General features: G+C 51.3%; 1 protein-coding gene across 1 annotated transcript; it reads right to left on the bottom strand.

Moving 5' to 3' along the window:
• Nucleotides 1–3,267: 3,267 nt before the first annotated feature.
• On the bottom strand, nucleotides 3,268–17,094 carry ANKK1 (ankyrin repeat and kinase domain containing 1). Its single transcript, XM_034933706.3, is given in 9 exon segments — nucleotides 3,268–5,093; nucleotides 5,096–5,590; nucleotides 6,536–6,572; nucleotides 7,210–7,328; nucleotides 8,328–8,483; nucleotides 9,142–9,191; nucleotides 9,470–9,621; nucleotides 10,775–11,069; nucleotides 16,491–17,094. Coding segments are annotated over 9 exon segments (2,352 nt in total). The 5' UTR covers nucleotides 16,676–17,094; the 3' UTR covers nucleotides 3,268–4,230.
• Between the last annotated feature and the right edge of the window lie 344 nt (nucleotides 17,095–17,438).

The following is a 17,438-nucleotide window of genomic DNA, read 5'->3' as shown; positions in this document are numbered from 1 at the left end:
ATGGCTAGGCTAGGGGATGCCATCTCCCAGGACCCAGGAATGTCCTCCTTGAGGTGGGCTGAATTGGATCAAGCACAGTTTAGGATGGGAAAGGAGGCTGTCATATGGGTAAAGGGTAATGAAGGGGTTACCTGAGTAACACTGGTGAGAAAGAACAGGAACAGAAAGCTGGAAGAGGAGAGAAGTGACGGTGAGTACCAATGTGTGCTGGAGATAGGCGTGATCTAATTGCATCCCCAAGATAACAAATCTGTTATAAATACAGATGCCGAAATCTGGAAAGTCTGGGTAAAGTCCACAGCTAGCAAAGGGCAGAATTGGAATGCCAAGCCAGGTGTGCCTTGCTCTGAAGCCCCATAGGGCAGGGTCCCCATCTCCCACCACTGTCCCCCATTTCCTCATCCTGCACACAGCTGAAGAGGTCTTTAGGATGCATGGCGTGTTCTGATTGCATCCTCCTTCTGCTGGGAAACTGACAGCAGCTCCCAACTGTCCCTCATCCTGCGTGGGAGCTCCAAATCAGAATGAACATTAAGGTCTCTCCATTGAATACGCACCTCCCACACCCGCACCTCAACAGCACTGTCCCTCCTTCAGCTGGCCACTCTCTGCTCCCCATAGCAGCTGTGTCTCTTTCACATTCCCCAACCAATCCTCTCCCCTTCTATCCAGTCCAGGCTTTGCTCCTCTTCTGCTCTGTCCTTGTCCTCATTCAACATACGCATCTTTCAGGAAAATCTTTCCTGATCGACCCCACGCAACATGGCAACTGCCTGGCGGAGGCAAGACAGGTATAGACTGTGCTGTCCACTGTCCCCATGTGGCTAGATACCCACATTTAATTTATTGAAATAAAAAAAACTTGATTCCTTGGTTACACTAGCCACATTTCAAGTGCTCAGCAGCATCTGTGGCTGGCGGCTATCCTACTGAGCAGTGTGGATGTAGAAGGCTTCCATCCTCCCAGTTCCGGTCCAGAATGGCTCCTAAGTTAGGAGTTTGGATACCTTCAACTAAAATAGGGTATAAAAGGTGAAGTCAGGCTTGTGGAGGGAGAAGGGAATGCTCAGTTTGGGACACTTTGAGTTAAAGGTCTACTCCTGTAGACCCCTTCAACTCAAAGTGTCCCAAACTGAGCATTCCCTTCTCCCTCCAAGTGGAGATGCCCAGTAAAAAATTGGGGAGCTCTTTCCCCCCGATCCCCAATCTCCCCTAAATAGGGCTTGAACTTCTACTGGAGACCCTCTCCTTGGGAATTTCAAGGGCCTCATTCAAACCCAATTTTAAACATCCCTAGGGAAGCTCTAGAAGGCAGCTGTGTTGAAATGGGACTCCAGGTGGATACCGTGTGTGTTTGTGTGTGTGTCTGTGTCTGGCTAGGAGTGGCTTGATAGGGCAGAAGAAGACACTGGTAGGCAATGAAGGGCCATGTTGTCCAGGGCTGGCCTGAAGTCACCTCTAAGAGTTATCTCTTAGAGGAAGGAAGTGGAGGAAGCAGGGGTGTGAGAATCTCTGCCTAGACCCAGGATCACCAGAGCTGAAATGATTCCCAGGGACAGTCCTGTCCACATCTCCACAGCATCCCTGCCATTCATTGGACACTAGGTGCAAAAGGATCATCTACTTTTTCTAACTCTTTTCTTCAAGGCCTTTTCTCAGTTCTCAGCTCTTTCCAATAGGATCAGCCAGCCACTCTTCTCCCTCTTTGGTTCCCTCCTGATCACTCCCACTGATGGATCTGAGCACCCCTGGCTGGAAGTATGTAGCCCCAGAGCCTTCTCTGGCTCTCATAGAGTCCTAGATTTGGAGTTAGATCTGGAAGAGCAGATAGGATCCTGGCAGACACTGGTGGGAGACTTCAGAGTGCAAAGAGAAGCAAACAGCCCTGTGCCTCCTCCACTTCCCTCCTCTTGCTCCCGCATGTTCTGGGAAAGATAGAACTCCTAGGGGAATCTTTAACTACAAGTTTTGCCTAAGGCTTAGTCTCAGTGAGACTAAAGAGATTGAGCTGGGCAGCTAGCAGGGAGTAGGAAGATGGAACAGTCAGCTGAGTGTCCCCTGAACCCAGTCCTCAGGAGTCCAAATGGAAGAGAAAAAGACCTCTGACACCCAAGCTGCTGGCCACTGATGTCTGCAAGGTTATGCTAAGGAAGGGCACAGAGAGAAACCATGAGACGCTCCAGTGCTTCTCAGCCCTGGGTGCTCTTCAGAATCACTTGGGAATTGTTAATGATGCTCACACCAGGGTCCTACCCTGGAGGTTCTGGTTTAATTGGGTGAGGGTAGGGCCAGGCGTTGGTATATTTTAAAAGCCCCTTGCCCAGGAGATTTTAACATACAGGCTCGGTTTACAACCATGGCTCTAGGACACACTCCAGCTTCCTGGGCTCACATCTGACTTTCCATGGTGGCCATAAGCTATGGCAAGGTGGTGGTAAAGGGCCCAGGGCCCAACAGGCTGGAACTGTGGTCCAGAGGCCAAAGGATGGAGGACACAAAGCTGCTAGCTCTACTGAAAGGGACTTGTTAATTCAACAGGATTGCACGTGGGCAACACATTTCCTCTGCCCCACCTCTCTCACCCCATGCTGATACCAGGCTGCTGGCTGCTGGCCCCATGCCCAGACTGGAGTGCCCAGCCCAGGAGAATGACACGCAGAGGCGGGCCTGCCAACCAGCTTGGCTGAGAGCTGGCCAATAGTTGGGACAGATGATTCCTTTTCTCTGACAATTGCAAAACATCCTTGAGTGGGAGGAGCTGCTTCTACTGTGCTGACCAGCAGTGTAGGGAGACAGAAGGAGCAGGATAGGACCCCAGGACACTCATCCTGTCCATACTCCCTCCAAATTGTTGGCTGCTCTCCTAGAAGCTGAACTAGGGCCCTGGTCACATAAAGTTAGTGTGAACAGCTCCAGCCACAACCAGCAGGACAGGACAGGACAGCTGATGGGTGGCCTGGGTGTGGTCACAAAAGTGAGCCCTGCAAGCTCCATACTGAGTCCAGATAACCCACCCCTCACCATCATCACCCCCTCCAACACCCTCTGCTGCCTCTGCCTCCTGTCTTTATGTGAACTCACACACACATATGCACACACATATACCCTACATTAGACAAATCGCATACACACACAAGCACACCATACTAACGCTGCTGGCCTCTATATGCAACTTGGTTCCACAGGCCAATCCATCTCTAAACAGGAGACTCAGAGCCTCAGCTTTCTTGACTTCAGAGTTTGAAATCTGGCTGTAAAACTGGACACGATGAAGGGTGAAGGGTGGTGCTGGGGACCAGGTACCTCACATCTCACATAGGGTGACTTATCCACAGTTGGAGTGCACCCTTCCTATATCCTCAAAATGCCATGAGGGAGACCCAGGCATTGGGACCAGGGGCACTGGACAGGTGTGGTCAGTGTGGCAACAGATGGCTGGCTGGGACTTTAAATAGTGAGCAGAAACCTCCTTTGAACTTTTAGCTTCTGCCCCTTGAGCAAAGCACATGTGTCTGGCTCTCCCGCCCCAGCCTGAGGTAAGGAGCCAAGAGACCAAGACGTGAGATGGGAGGATCCTGCTTCCCTCACCGCTGTGCCTCCCTCCATCTCCAGAGAGGGTCTGCTAGGATGCAAGGGCCCCTGTGAACTCAGAAGCGAGTGGCAAAAGGTGGTAGGTGTCTTGGATTGGAGAGGGTATTCATTTGGGGCGCTTGCATCCCCATAAAGGAGGAGGAGGAGGCCTGGGGTCTGTTGGAAGTGACTGGAGGATGTGTTGAAGGCAGCTCTCCAAGCCAGAGCCCCTTCCTCAGCTACAGCCACAGTGATACCTCTCCCCATGCCCCCATCACCCAGGTTCCTGTCTCCTCTCAAGGTGGAAGGGGCAGGTGAAGACTGCAGACAGGGAAGATGCCCTGCCAGAAGCCCAGCTGCACTTTCACCAATTCCTACTCCCTCCAGGCAAGAGGCCCCAAGTAGTCTAAATTTCTTTCTTTCTTTTTTATATGGAGTCTCGCTCTGTTGCCCAGGCTGGAGTGCAGTGGTGTGATCTCGGCTCACTGCAACCTCTGCCTCCTGGGTTCAAGGAATTCTCCTGCCTCAGCCTCCCTAGTAGTTGGGATTACAGGCACGTGCCACCATACCCAGCTAAATTTTGTATTTTTAGCAGAGACAGGGTTTCGCCATGTTGGCCAGGCTGGCCTCAAACTCTTGATCTCAGGTGATCTGCCTGCCTCAGCCTCCCAAAGTGCTGGGATTACAGACGTGAGCCACCACGCCTGGCCAAGTTGTCTGAATTTCCATCTCAGCTCCTGGCTTAGAACCACCCAGAGTGGCCACTGACAGCTCCTTGCCCTCTAGGAAGGACATGATGCCCTGCTTTCGGCTGCGGACGGCCAGTTGCAGGGATGTGCAGCTCACTCCATCCTGGACGTCCAGCTGGGCGCCTGCCTTGACCAGCACTTTGAGGATGGCTGCATTGCCCTTGAGGGCGGCCAGGTGGGCGGGTGTCCAGCCCACCTTGTTGCGGGCGTGGACATTTGCGTGATGTTCCAGGAGGTTGATGACACTCAGGAAGGTGCCCCTCTGGACCGCCAGGTGGAGGGGTGTCCAGCCTGACTGCTCTGCAGCATTGGGGTCAGCCCCACACTGCAGCAGTGCTGACACCACCGCCTCCTCCCTGTGGCGTGCAGCTAGGTGCAGGGGAGTCCAGTTCATAGCTCCAAGAGCACCCATGTTTGCGTGGCTCTCTGCCAGCAGATGGATGATCTCCAGGTGGCCCTTGTAGGCTGCTAGATGCAGGGGTGTCCAGCCCTGGTGGGTGGGCAGCTCAAGGCTGGCTCCGTACCTGAGCAGCATCTTGCAGATCAGGTATTTGCCCCTGGCAGCTGCAGTGTGCAGTGGGCCGTAGCCGCTCTGGTCAAGGGCATCAGGGACCGCTCCACTCTTCAGCAGGTGTTGGATGGCCCTCACTTTGCCCCGCTCTACTGCCAGGTGCAGTGGTGTTCTCAGGTTTCTCTGCTGAGCATCCAACTCAGCCCCCTGGCTGGTCAGCAGCTTGACCAGGCTAACATGGCCAAAGTAGGCGGCCACATGGAGGGGGTCTTGCCCTCAGCCTCATGCAGGTTGGGGTCAGCCTGACGGGAGACCAGAAGCCGTGCCACATTCTCAAAGTTATTCTGTGCAGCCAGGTGAAGAGGGGTCCACCCTTCACGTTCCTGGGCGTCCACACAGGCCCTGTGGTCCAGGAGCAGGCGCGCAGTGCGGTCATCCCCATTCTGGGCTGCAAAGTGCAGTGGGGCCCAGCCATCCTCATCCACTCAGTTGGCATCGGCACCATGTGCCAAAAGCAGGGCACAGAGGTCGGGTTGCTGGTCCTGGGCGGCGATCAGGAGGGGCGTGTATCCAGAGGCCGTCTGGCAGTCCACGTCTACCTCGTGGGCCAGCAGCAACCTCACCTGCTCCACACTGCCCTGGGCCACCAGGAAGTGGAGGGGGGTGACCTTGTTCTCATAGATACACAGTTCCTCATCTCTCGGGACCAAATTCTCACGGTCGGAGAGCTGAAGGGCCCGCTTCAGGTAGTTTCCTGAGTCTGCTGGGAGAAAGATGGGGTTGAAAAAAAAGACCTGTGACCTGTCCAGAGGTCATCATGGCCATCCCCCTGCCTCTTGGAAGTACCATCCAGGAACAGAGGCTAGAGCAGTAAGGGCAATGCCTTTCCTAAGCATGGCTCTCTACACAGCCATAAATGCTACTATTCAAGTTCAGGCTCGGTTGTCCTGGAGAGCTGAGTCCTGCAGTCCTTTCCTCACAGGTGAGGCAGAAAGAGCAGTGGGCTCAGGAGGCCCGAGTGCAAATCCTGATTTCACTCCTCAGCATCCCCCGACCTTAGCCAATTCACTGCCTCTTTGAGCTTCCATATCTGGATCAGCAAAGAGGGGACAAACAATGATCAGTTCATTCTACCATTGGAAGGACAAATTATATAGGTAAAAACTTTCAGTGGAGGACCTGAGGGGAAGTAAGCAATTCTAAGTTGGAAATAAACTTGTGGTTGGAGTTCTATGATCTAAACTCCCCTCTGAGGTCTTAAGAATCAACATCCTTCTGCTCTACCCAGTGGAGTATGAGAATTAAAATGACAAAAATGATCACTACCCAGGCCTAACCCTCACAGATTCTGGTTTAATTTGTCTAGGGTGTGCCCAAGGCAAAGCTTTTTTTTTTTTTTTTTTTTTAAATTTCCCGAGCAATTCTAACATGCAGCCAGCCTTGAGAACCAATGCTCCACCTTTCAGGTCAGGAAAGGGAAAATTCCGTCTTGCAAGGACACAGACTTGAAAGGGAGGCAGCCAGGCTCCCTGAGGGCATGTGCTTTCTGAACATGCAGCTGGGTGCTGGAAAAGGGCACCTAAACCCTGGATGTGTGATAGGCCTGGGGATGAGGGGGAGGCCAGGGGGATGGGGAAAGGGTGTGGTTTGACTCCATTTTCTCTGCTGTGAGTTCTCTGGTCCCACCCGTGGCACCCAGACTCACCACTGTCCATGAGTTCCTGGCTGATGTCCTCATTAACCTGGGGAGGCATAACCAGCAGGCAGGGTGGAGATCAGTGGCGCAGTTCTAGCCTGTGCCCTCCTCCCCTCCTTCCCTCTCTCCAACCTTCCCGGTCACTGTCAGGACTCACATCCCACCCTATCCTGGGAAACCTTTATCCTTTGCCATGACTATCCCCAGCTGTCTAGAGGAAAACACTGAGCTGGAGAAACCCTCCAGAAAGAGGCAGCTCAGGGCCTTGCCTTCCCCTTGGGCCATGTGAACTTCAGGGTGGATCTGTAAGTTCAGCTGGGGGAGCCCCATGTTAACTCATGGCTGGTTCCCGTGTTAAGAATAGGGACAGAAGAGCAGGGGGATGATGTTGACACCCACAGCATGAAAGCTTGGGAGAGCCGGGCCTTCCTCTGCAGGACAGGAGTCAGTTTGGTCCCAAACATGAGAGAGAAGGTATATCCTTCCCAGGGGCCCTGTGCTCTAGCCACCACTATCCCTTGGAGCACCTTCATGCAAATTAGGGAAATGTGTCCCCTCTGGATGGAGGTGGCCCCAAGCTGGGCTGTGCATGAGTGCTCAGTGTCTGGCCAGAGATCACAACAGTCCACACAGCGGGCTCCAGCTTAGCATGACCATAAGGACTGCCCAGCCCACACACTCACCTCCCGGGGCTGGCGCAGCGACAGCTTGCAGGACACCTTCCTGGCCAGGGCCTCGCTCTCTGGGACTGCCACACAACTCTGCAGCCGTGACAGCAGTATGTCTGTCTCGATGGTAATGTCTGCTCCATGAGTGGGAGAAAGACAGGAAAGGAAGCAACGGGCTGGCCTACAGTACCCTCCCTGTTTTAGACACCCTAACATTCCTGTCTCCCAAAATCCATTCCCGGGCTCACATATGTTCATATACATGCACGAGAAGGCAGGAAACCTGGGTCATGGTGGGGCACCTTCAGCAAGTCACTGACCCTCTGAGTTATCAGGGTCCTTTCCCACAGAATGAGGGGGCAAGTTCAGGCAATCTCTAAGATGCTCACACTTACACACAGGTGCATTTTCACAGTCCCCAAAGGACTGGATGAGCTCATGGGCCATCCCCAGCCTGTGATCTCATGGCCTCGAAACATTTTACAAATGAGGAAACAGTAGCTCTGAAAGGACTCAAGGCTGGCTGGAGAGCTTGGTGACAGGGCCAGGCCCAGATGCTGTGGCTTCTGCCTTTTGGCACCGAGGGTTTTCTACTCCACTTCCACAGGGACATGCATTAACACACACAGAGCCCAGACCCCATCCTCAGCTACTCCTGGCTCCCAGTGCTGCCTTCCTAGCCCGGTGAAGCAGATCCTGCCTCAAAAAGTCCTTCTAGGCCAGGTACAGTGGTTCACACCTGTAATCCCAGCACTTTGGGAGGATGAGGCTGGAGGATCACTTGAGGCCAGGAGTTTGAGAACAGCCTGAATAACATAGCGAGACCCCCATCTCTTAAAAAAAATCTAAAAATTAGCCAGGCATGGTGGTGTGCTTGTTGTTCTGGCTACTCAGGAGGCTGAGGCGGGAGGATATCTTGAGCCCAGGAGTTTGAGCTTATGGTGAAGTATGATCACACCACCACACTCCAGCCTGGACCACAGAGACCGTGTCTCTGAAAAAAAAAAAAAAAAGTCCTTCTAGGCCATAGTACCGAAAGTGTCTCTCTGCATAGCTCCCAGGAGTGCCCAGTCATCTCCCCTCCCGGCCCCACCCAGCTCCCAGTCCCTGGGTAGGGGGCACTGGATAAGCACCTAGAAAGCATGGCCTCTTCTTGGGGTCCTGGTCCCAGCAGCGTTTCATCAGGTCCACCATCTGCTGGGCCTCGCTTGGCCATTGGTCAGAGACAGGCTGTAGGGAGGGCCGCATGCCTGCCGCCACTTGGATAATAATCATCATCATGTTGAACCCTGCAAAGGGAGGCTCAGGCTATGTGGGTGCTGAGAGGTAGGGCTGGAGGGGAGCTGGGGAGGAAGGCGGGGGCTCTGAGGATCCCGACAGGGCATGCACGCAGTGGGGGCTCCACAAATGCTTGGTGAGTAAACAGCTAGACTTTCAACCAACTTGAGGTTCTGTGTTGAGCAGCCAAGTCTCTCTGGTCTGGCTCCAGCCACCTCCCAGGTCAAGACTAGACGTGACCCCACATTGCAGGTCTGTGCTGTCCAAAGGCAGCAGGACAGGCAGCTGATGGGCAGGCCTAGGTAAAGGCTCTGACTCTCAAGGTTGCAAGGTTGCCCAAGTTTCCTGCAGTCTCTTTACCTGGCATCTAGGTGGCAGGGGGCAGGGGTGTGAGAAGGCAGAAAGGGCACTTTAGAAGCAAGGAAGTTAGAGCCACCAAGCATGGGCTGGGGGCTGGGCTGACCTTTCCTTTCCTTTAGCTGTGACGTGAGCTCTAGAAATAGAGGCAGGAAGGAAGGAGGGTGAGGAGAGGAATCCCTGAAGAGAATACAGTTCCACACAAACCTGCAACTTGCCCCCCCCCAACCCTCAGTCCTCCCACAGCCCCTTCCAGGAGCCCATCCCAGGGGTCCTCCTGCCCCCAACACAGAGCCACAGCCGCCTGCTTACCTGAGTATGGTTTCTTCTGAGTGAGTAGCTCCCAGATGACAATTGCAAAGCTGTGGATGTAGAGAACCCTTTCTGAATGACTTAGTTGAACATCCAAGATCACCCCAGCCCGGGGTGGCATGGTCGGGGGGCTACAGTTCACACAGTCCCAGGCAAGCCTTACCGGCCAAAGTACTCCCCAGCCCTCCGCCTCTCCAGCCAGAGTCCTCCGCCTTGGGCCAGACCTCATGCCCGCACTGCCCTGCCCTTTGGGCCATAGAGGCCAGGCAGGGTGGTGGCAGCAAACTGCCTGCTGGGTGTGTGTCATCACGCCAGGCCTCCTTCTCACCTGTACACATCATATTTAGGTCCTGGGGCCTTGTTACTCTCCAGGAACATCTCAGGGGGGATGTAGCTGAGCATGCCCCGCAGAGCTGACCTCTCGATGTACTGCATCCGGGTGGACTGTTCCATCCACTTGGACAGGCCGAAGTCTGAAATCTGGGAGAAGGCAGGGGCAGAGATAAAGCTGTGATAGAGCCTCATGACCAGAAAACGGCTATGGCTTCTCACCCCTCCTGCTATCTGCCTGTTCCAGGGTAGAGTAGTGGTTTTCTATGACACTCCCTCCTAGCACTACCACTTACTATCTGGATGGTCTTGGCCAAATTACTTATCTTCTCAGAGCCTCAGTTTCTTCACCTGTAAAGTAGAAGTAATATGACCATTTAACTCACAGTGCTATTGTGAGCAATAAATGAGGTGCCATGCAAAAAGCACTTAAACAGTGCCTGGCATGTAGTTAGGATGTGGTAGGTGTTATTATCCAGAGACTATGAATGAAGTTGCCACCTTCGGTGAGCTATTCATTGCACCTCCGGGGGCCCTGAAACACACCATGGACATTTATCTTCCCTTTGCTCCCATCCACTGAGTCATTCACTTGTCAAGTTGGCCATGCATTGAGGGCCAGGAAGGCTGTGGACCAAGGACTGGGCAGCAGATAAGAAAAATGAGACACCCCCTGCCAACACACACACTCCATATCCTCGTAAATACTTATTCAAATAGGGGTCCAGTCATTAATGAAAGTGTTTCACTAATGATTATATACCTATGTTGGGGTTAGTAATATGGAGAATCAGAGGTACAGTGAAGGCATATAATGGAGACCTACTGGAGTAGATCAGGGAAGAGCTCCCTGAGGAGGTGATGGTTAAGCTGAATAGTGAGTAGACCTTCGCTAGGTAAATAGAGGGGAGTGGGGAAACAGAAGCTGCAAAGGTCCTGGGGCAAAAAAGAGTTTTAGGAAGTGAAAGAATGTCCATTACAACCTTTCTTAGGGATTGTCTCATTTACACACGTCTCCATCCAAATAAAAGAAAGTGCGGGGAAATAAGAGATTATTCTATCCAATTTAGAAATGGGAAACTGAGTCCAAAGAGGGTTATTATAGGCATCCTGATACCCAGCCTTATGCCCCAAATTTCACTGCTTAGCCATCTCTGTTGCAGTGTGATCCCTGCCTTTAGAATTTGTCCATGAAGGGAACTGCTTAAAACCCTTGACAGGCCGGTCAGGCAGGTGGATAATTCTGCTCACCTGGAGGCAACCCTCAAGTGAAAGGGAGCGGAGGATTGACCAGAGCCCTTACTTTGACATGCATGTTGCTGTCCAGGAGGATGTTGCCCGGCTTGAGGTCCAGGTGGAGCAGAGGCGGCTTAATGCTGTGCAGGAAGTTCATGGCCAAGCTGGTCTCATGGATGATGCGGAACCTGAGCTTCCAGCAGAGGCTGTGGGCGGACAGCACCTTCTCCAGGGAGCCGTTGGCCATAAACTCCATCACAATACCCAGGGGCTGCTTGCACACCCCGTAGATGGACACGATGTGCTGAAACTTGATCTTCTCCATTTTGGCAGCTTCTTCAATGAGGTAATTCACATCAGAGCTATGGAGAGGGGGAGCAAGATATGGAAGGGGGTGACCCATTCATTACTACAGCAACCAGCTGAACACATAAACTAGCCATGATGCCAGACTGTGGGGACCCACAGAAGCCTCAGGAGCTTGCAAGGTAGTGGAAGAGGAAAGAGAGACATGAAGCGATACTTAGCAGGCCGCTTAGATTTCAGTACAGCAGCAACAAGGCAGGAAGTAAAGGAGTTTGCAGGTTTAGGAGCCAGTCCATTCTGCAAAGGTGGCCACAAAAAAGCAGGTATCACAGTTTGCCGTTTATTCTAGTTGCTCTTTTCTATGTTTATCTCCCCTAGTAGATTTTGAGCCCCCAGAGGACCAACATGATGCCTCATGTTTCTGCTTCAAAACATCATTTATTACCATTTAAATTATGGAAGTAATACATATACCTTGTAGGAAACATAGGGAATATAGAGAGCTATATAAAAGAAAAATAAGTTACCAGGGATGCAACCTTCCAGAGCTAGCCTCTGTTGATATTTTAGTATATCCTTTTACTATCCACCTTCAAGATATCTCTTTCCCTTTCTCCCTCCCTTTCCCTCCTTCTTTCTGCTCTCTCCTTTTGGATCTCATAGTATGTGGAGCACGAGCACTTCCCCACACTGCTGTTCTTCCAAAGCATGATCTTTAGTGGCTGCACACTATTCCATTTTATGGATGAACTGTAATTATTCATCTCTATAATTCCCAAAGTGCATTGCCATGCATTGCACAATACATCTTTGTTGAATTGGAACAGAAGTCGAAACTTAAGGGAAGGCCTTACAAAATAAGCATTTGCAAACCCTGTTGCTCATTTCACTGTATGTGCCCACAGAACAGTAAATATGAAAATTGTTATAGATTATTTTGGGATTGCAGGGATGGGGATTAAGGAGAAATGACATATTTGAGAGCACAGTATTTGCAAAACTGTGATGGTGCTGTAGTCAGAGACTGCTGGCAATGTGCTCCTGGGGTCTCCCTGGGAAGCCAGCTGGAGAGCCCCAACCTTCAGGAAAAACCACATGCTCTTCCTGGCATCTGGACATGTTGGCTAGTGTAGGTTTCTCCTATTCTTGTTCACTTGTGCCAGAGATCCCTTCTCCACCTCTGTGATATTTTTAATCTGTCTTCTCTCATCCTCTTGGGTTCACAGGAACCAATGACATCTGCCATGGCATGGAAAAAAGCATGGGATGTGGGAATCACACTGCCCTGATTTCAAATCCCAGTTTCACCCGTTATTATCTGTATGACCTTGGGCAAGTGAATCCTCTGGGCCTCAGTTTCTAAACTAAAAACTGGGAATAATTGTAACTGCCTTGCACAGTTCTTTCATAGCTTCCTACCCAGAAGTCTTGAGAGCATTTACTGCTGTCTCTCCTCTTCATCATCTTGCTGCACCCACTTTTGTCTAGTTTCTGGTACCTGCACTCTCCTGAACACCTGTGGCTAAGGTCACCAACAGCCTCTATGTTGCTATATCTAACCAATAATTTTCAGTTCTCAGTGTATAGTTCAGATCTCTGACTCTTTTTCTTGAAACTTCGTTACTTGAGCCACGTGTCAACATTCTCCTGCTTTTCTCCTACCTGTCTGGTCACTTCCTCTCTGTTTTCTTTGCAGGCTCATATCCTGTTACTTGACCATGGGGCTTAGTCCAAGCCCTTCTTCTCTGCTCTTCTCCCTCTATAATCTTTCTCTAGTCAACCTCAACATCTCCAATTGGATATTCAATATCAAATGCGTCTGAAGCTAACCTCCTGATTTTCCCCTGAAACCTGCTCTTCCTTTAGTTTTCATCATTTCAGTGAATGGGGCCTCTGTCCTTCTAGTCCTCAGAATAGGACCCTGGTGTCATCTTCGACTCCTTTCTTCCTCTCACTTCCCACAGCCAAGTCTTCGCAAATCCTGCCAGCACCACCTTCAAAATACTGTCGAGCAACAAGCTGACCACTTCTCACCACCTCTCCCCCAAGGTGCATCTCAGCCCAAGCCTCCTAATTGGACTCTGTTTCTCCCGCTTCCTCTCCACAATCTATTCTCAACCCAGCAGCCAAAGTCATATTTTAAAATCTAAGTCACAACATGTCACTGCCCTTCTCCAATGGCTCTTCTCATTCACAGTAAAAGCCAAAGTTCTTTCATGGCCGAGAAAGTCCTACAAGATTTGTCCCCAATGCCAGGCATAGCTTGCTGACCTCCTTTCCTAATCACCCTCCTCTCATTGTGCCCCTGGCACATGGGCTTCCCACTGTTCCTCCACCATGCCCAGTGTGGTCCCACCTCAGGACCTTTGCACCTGTTGTTCTCTCTGCCTAGAACACTCCTCCCTAACAGAGCCACATGGATTACCCCTTCATTTCCTTCAAATCTCTACTCAAATGGTACCTAATTAGTATAGATTTCACAGAGAAGTCTACATAAAAAAGCAACCCCATTCCAACTCTTATATTCCCCATACACAGAGGGCCCTGGCATTAATATTTTTAGACCAACCCATTTCTTGGAAAATCAGACTTCTCAACCCTTCTTAGATATTTTAATCAAGAACTGTCAGGTGGTCATGAGTGCTATAGCTAAAAAGTTTATTATTCATTTGCTATTTATTTTGTCTTCCTCCTTTAGACTATAAGCTTCATGAGGGCAAGGACTTTGTTTTTTTCACGTAGTGCTTGGAATGAATGCATCTCCTCCATGCCTTTTTTTTTGCTTTGTTTTGTTTTTTTTTTTTTTTTTTGAGACCAAGTCTCACTTTTGTTGCCCAGGCTGGAGTGCAATGGCATGATCTTGGCTCACTGCAACCTCTGCCTCCTGGGTTCAAGCAATTCTCCTATCTCAACCTCCTGAGTAGCTGGGACTACAGGTGCCCACCACCACGCCCAGCTAATTTATGTATTTTTAGTAGAGATGGAGTTTCACCATATTGGTCAGGCTGGTCTTGCCTGACCTCAGGTGATCCACCAGCCTTGGCCTCTCAAAGTGCTGGGATTACAAGCGTGAGCCACCAGGCCCAGCCTGATGCCCTAGTTTTAATGACCACTTATAACAAATGACTCCCAAGTTTTAATATTGTTAGCACCAATCTTTACTCTGATGTCCATGACAACTCTTCTTGGCTGTTTAAAGGCATCTGAAACTCAACAGGTACAAAGCTGAACTCATGATCTTCCTCTCCAAGTCTAGGCCTCTTTTCATAGTCTCTCCATTAATTGTCAACACTGCCATTCAATAAATATTTATTGAACACCAACTCTGTGCCAGGCATAGGAGACAGAGCTGTGACCAAAACAGACACTCTCATGGAGTGGACATTTTAGTGGATCCTCCATTCCTTTGGGCAAGCCAGACATCAAGTTAGCTTTAATACCCCTCTTCCTCATTGTGATCCTCCCCATGACTAATCCAGCATGAAGTCGGGTGGATTTTTACCTTCTAAATGTGGCTTGACCCATTCCTTTCCTATCTCCACTACCAACACTCCACTCTAGCCCCTATTATCCATCTCTCATCAGAATGAAGATAACAATCTCCTAACTTGACCAGAATCCACTCTACCCCTCCCAATGCATTCTCCATACTGCAATTCTGATTAATCCCTCCCATTGTCACCACCGCTACCTGGTTGTAAATGCTCAGTGGTTTTCCACTGCTTTTTTACTCTCCCAACTCCAGCCATCATGGCCTTTTCCCATCTTTGTACTTACCATGCCCCTCTTGCCACAGATTCTTTGCACACTCTGTTGTCTGTTCTTGGAAAACTTTCTCCTCCTCACCTACTTAACTTATACTCATTCTTCACATTTCAGCTGTAGTGTAACTTCTTCAAGGAAGCCTTTTCTGATCTCAGTCAAACTTTCTATTAATGAGCTCTCCTAGAACCACAAATCTCCCCTTCTTAAGCTTCTCACAGTAGCACATTTACATTTACATGTGGGGTTATCTGGTTAATGTCTTCCTCCCCCTAGGCTGCAATCTCCCGGAGAGAAAGGACAGATCTGTTGCATTCATCGTTAATCCTAGGGTGTAGAACAGTGCCTGACACATAGTAGAAGAGCAGTAAGCATTTGTCAAGTGGATGAATGAATGAATAGCTGGAAAGAGGATCTAGTAAAGTAATGCACGTAAAGCTCCTAGTATAGTAATCCATACATACTAAGTCTTAATTACCATTAATTATCTTACCCCCTCCACCCAGGGAATTCCCAGAACTTGGGAAGGGAAAGTGGCAGGAGTTAGCATCAATGTCTCACAGTGTAATCATGTTACTGCCATCTGTTTCCTTTCGTTCTATATTCAAAAGGCTATAAATGATTTAGACAAATCCTAGCATAATCTGACCCTCCTCCAAAACCAACAGGCAGATGTTGAGGGAGGAAGGTGAGTGGGCCTTAGGCGATCTTATTTTTCCTCTCCTCATAAGGTGGGGGAAGGCCTGGGAACTGAGTGTGTGGCACCTGAGGCTGTGTCTTAAGAGTTTGCATGGTAATCCTGGAGAACCACAGATAGCATCCAAGCCAGATGCCAGTCAGAGAGACCCCCGCCCCGGACTCTCTAATTGATGTCCCAGAGCCTTGGGAGGAGGACATGGTTATCATGCTCAGGTTTAACATCCCGAGTGTCTTCTTCATGGCTGCAAGGTGCAAGCACACAGCTAGTATATGCAACTCCAGTGGGAATGAGACTGGATTCCAAATCAGTGGGAAGACAGAGAATAATGGAAACGGTAGGAAAGAGGTAGGAAGAGAAAAATAGGGGCATGTCAAGGCGTCGCTGTAGTGCGCATGACAGCAAGGGACAAAAACAAAAACAGAGATGAGAGAACTCCAGACTTGACCCTCCAAGGGCCTGGACAGGCCATCAGGCCGGGCAGTCTCCATCCCCCGACCTCCTCAGCCTGCACTGATTGGGAGGGGCCTCCTCCCTCCCGCCACCGTGGGAAGAGAGAACATGATTCCCTGCAGATCTGAGCAAAGTGCCACAGCCTCCCAGGATGCTCAGCCCTGCCCTGAGAGCTGGGGTGGGTAGGAGGATGGCAGAGAGCGGTCAAGAGCAGTTATTGCCACAGGACACCGGGGGAAGAAGGCGCTGGAGAGAAGGATGGAAGCAGGCAGGACAAGTTCGGAAGGTCAGATGGGATAAAGGCGTCTTTGGTAGGTAGTTCCCGCTTGCCTTTGACCTCTGTTGAGTCTACAAACAGGTATTATGTGCCAACTCTATTTTGGTTAGGGAGACAGGTATGGGTGTGCCTGGGAGGCTCAGGCTACTGGGTGGAATTCAGAAATACCGCGGGGGACAGTCCTCAGCCCCAAACTCAGCCCACTCCTTCCTCGCAAGCTCCCTGGGCCCAAAGCTTGCCGGGCCTCAGTTTCTCCTCCGAGAAAGGGGAGGGCGCGTCTGGCAGTACCTGGCGGCGTCGGGCGGAAGGCAGGGGGCGCACTTGATGGCGTACTCCGTCCGCCAGCGCCTGTGCCGCGCCTGGAACACCTGGCTGGAGCCGCCGCTGGCCACTAGGCGCCAGTCGCCCTCGAAGTCGTCGCGGGTGAAGACGGGGAGGCTGCCCAGACGCAGCTCGGTGGGGTCGGCAGCCATTGCCCCTCTCTTCCTGTCCCCGCGCCGCGCACTCCCCTATGTGGCTGCTGCCTGGGTGGCCGAAGGAGCCGCCGCTTCCTGCTCCTCGGGTCCGGTAGAGGGGAATGGGGAGACGAGCCGGCCCTGCCTCCTTCCCCGCCCAAGAGGAGCCGCTCCTGCCCCGCAAAGGTGGGGAAATCCCAGACATGAGCCCTGAGGCCCCAGCAGGGATGGAGCGACCTGGGCCTGGGGAAGAGGGTATGTCCCTCCGAAGCCCTCGCATTTCCCCTGTATCAGCCTTTGATTTTCCCCAGTTCCCCCTAGGGAGGGATGCTGGGAGAAGGTGTCCCGAAGCTGGAAGAAGTCCAGCCTGAGAAGTTGGATCCAGTTTATTTAGGCCCAGCGCTAAGTGAAATCGGTTTATGCATTCCTTCAGTGCATTCAAGGTTTTATGGTTTATGAAGGATTCAGGCCTGGACCCCTGCCCCTATCCAGCAAGTATAGGGCTCAAACAATTTTAATGGGGATTTTCTGGTCTGAATCTGTTGGTCTGACTGGTTTCATGTTTCCTTTGTTCTTGTTGGGGTTTTGTTTGTTTGTTTGTTAGCCAGCCTTGGTGTGCTATAGGTTACCAAGGAGGGGTCAGCAGGGACAGAGTTGCGGGAGAGGCTGGGCTCCTGTCTGCAGGGGACTCCCTTCCTGGGCTGCGCTCTATCCAACCTCAGAGGGATGGACCCCAGCCTCGGGGTGGCCACGGGGAAGGTGGCCTCCTTGGCGCAGTTAC

Source organism: Pan paniscus, chromosome 9, assembly GCF_029289425.2.
Source record: "Pan paniscus chromosome 9, NHGRI_mPanPan1-v2.0_pri, whole genome shotgun sequence".
Classification (NCBI taxonomy): Eukaryota; Metazoa; Chordata; class Mammalia; order Primates; family Hominidae; genus Pan; species Pan paniscus.
This window is presented reverse-complemented; position numbering and strand designations above follow the sequence as displayed.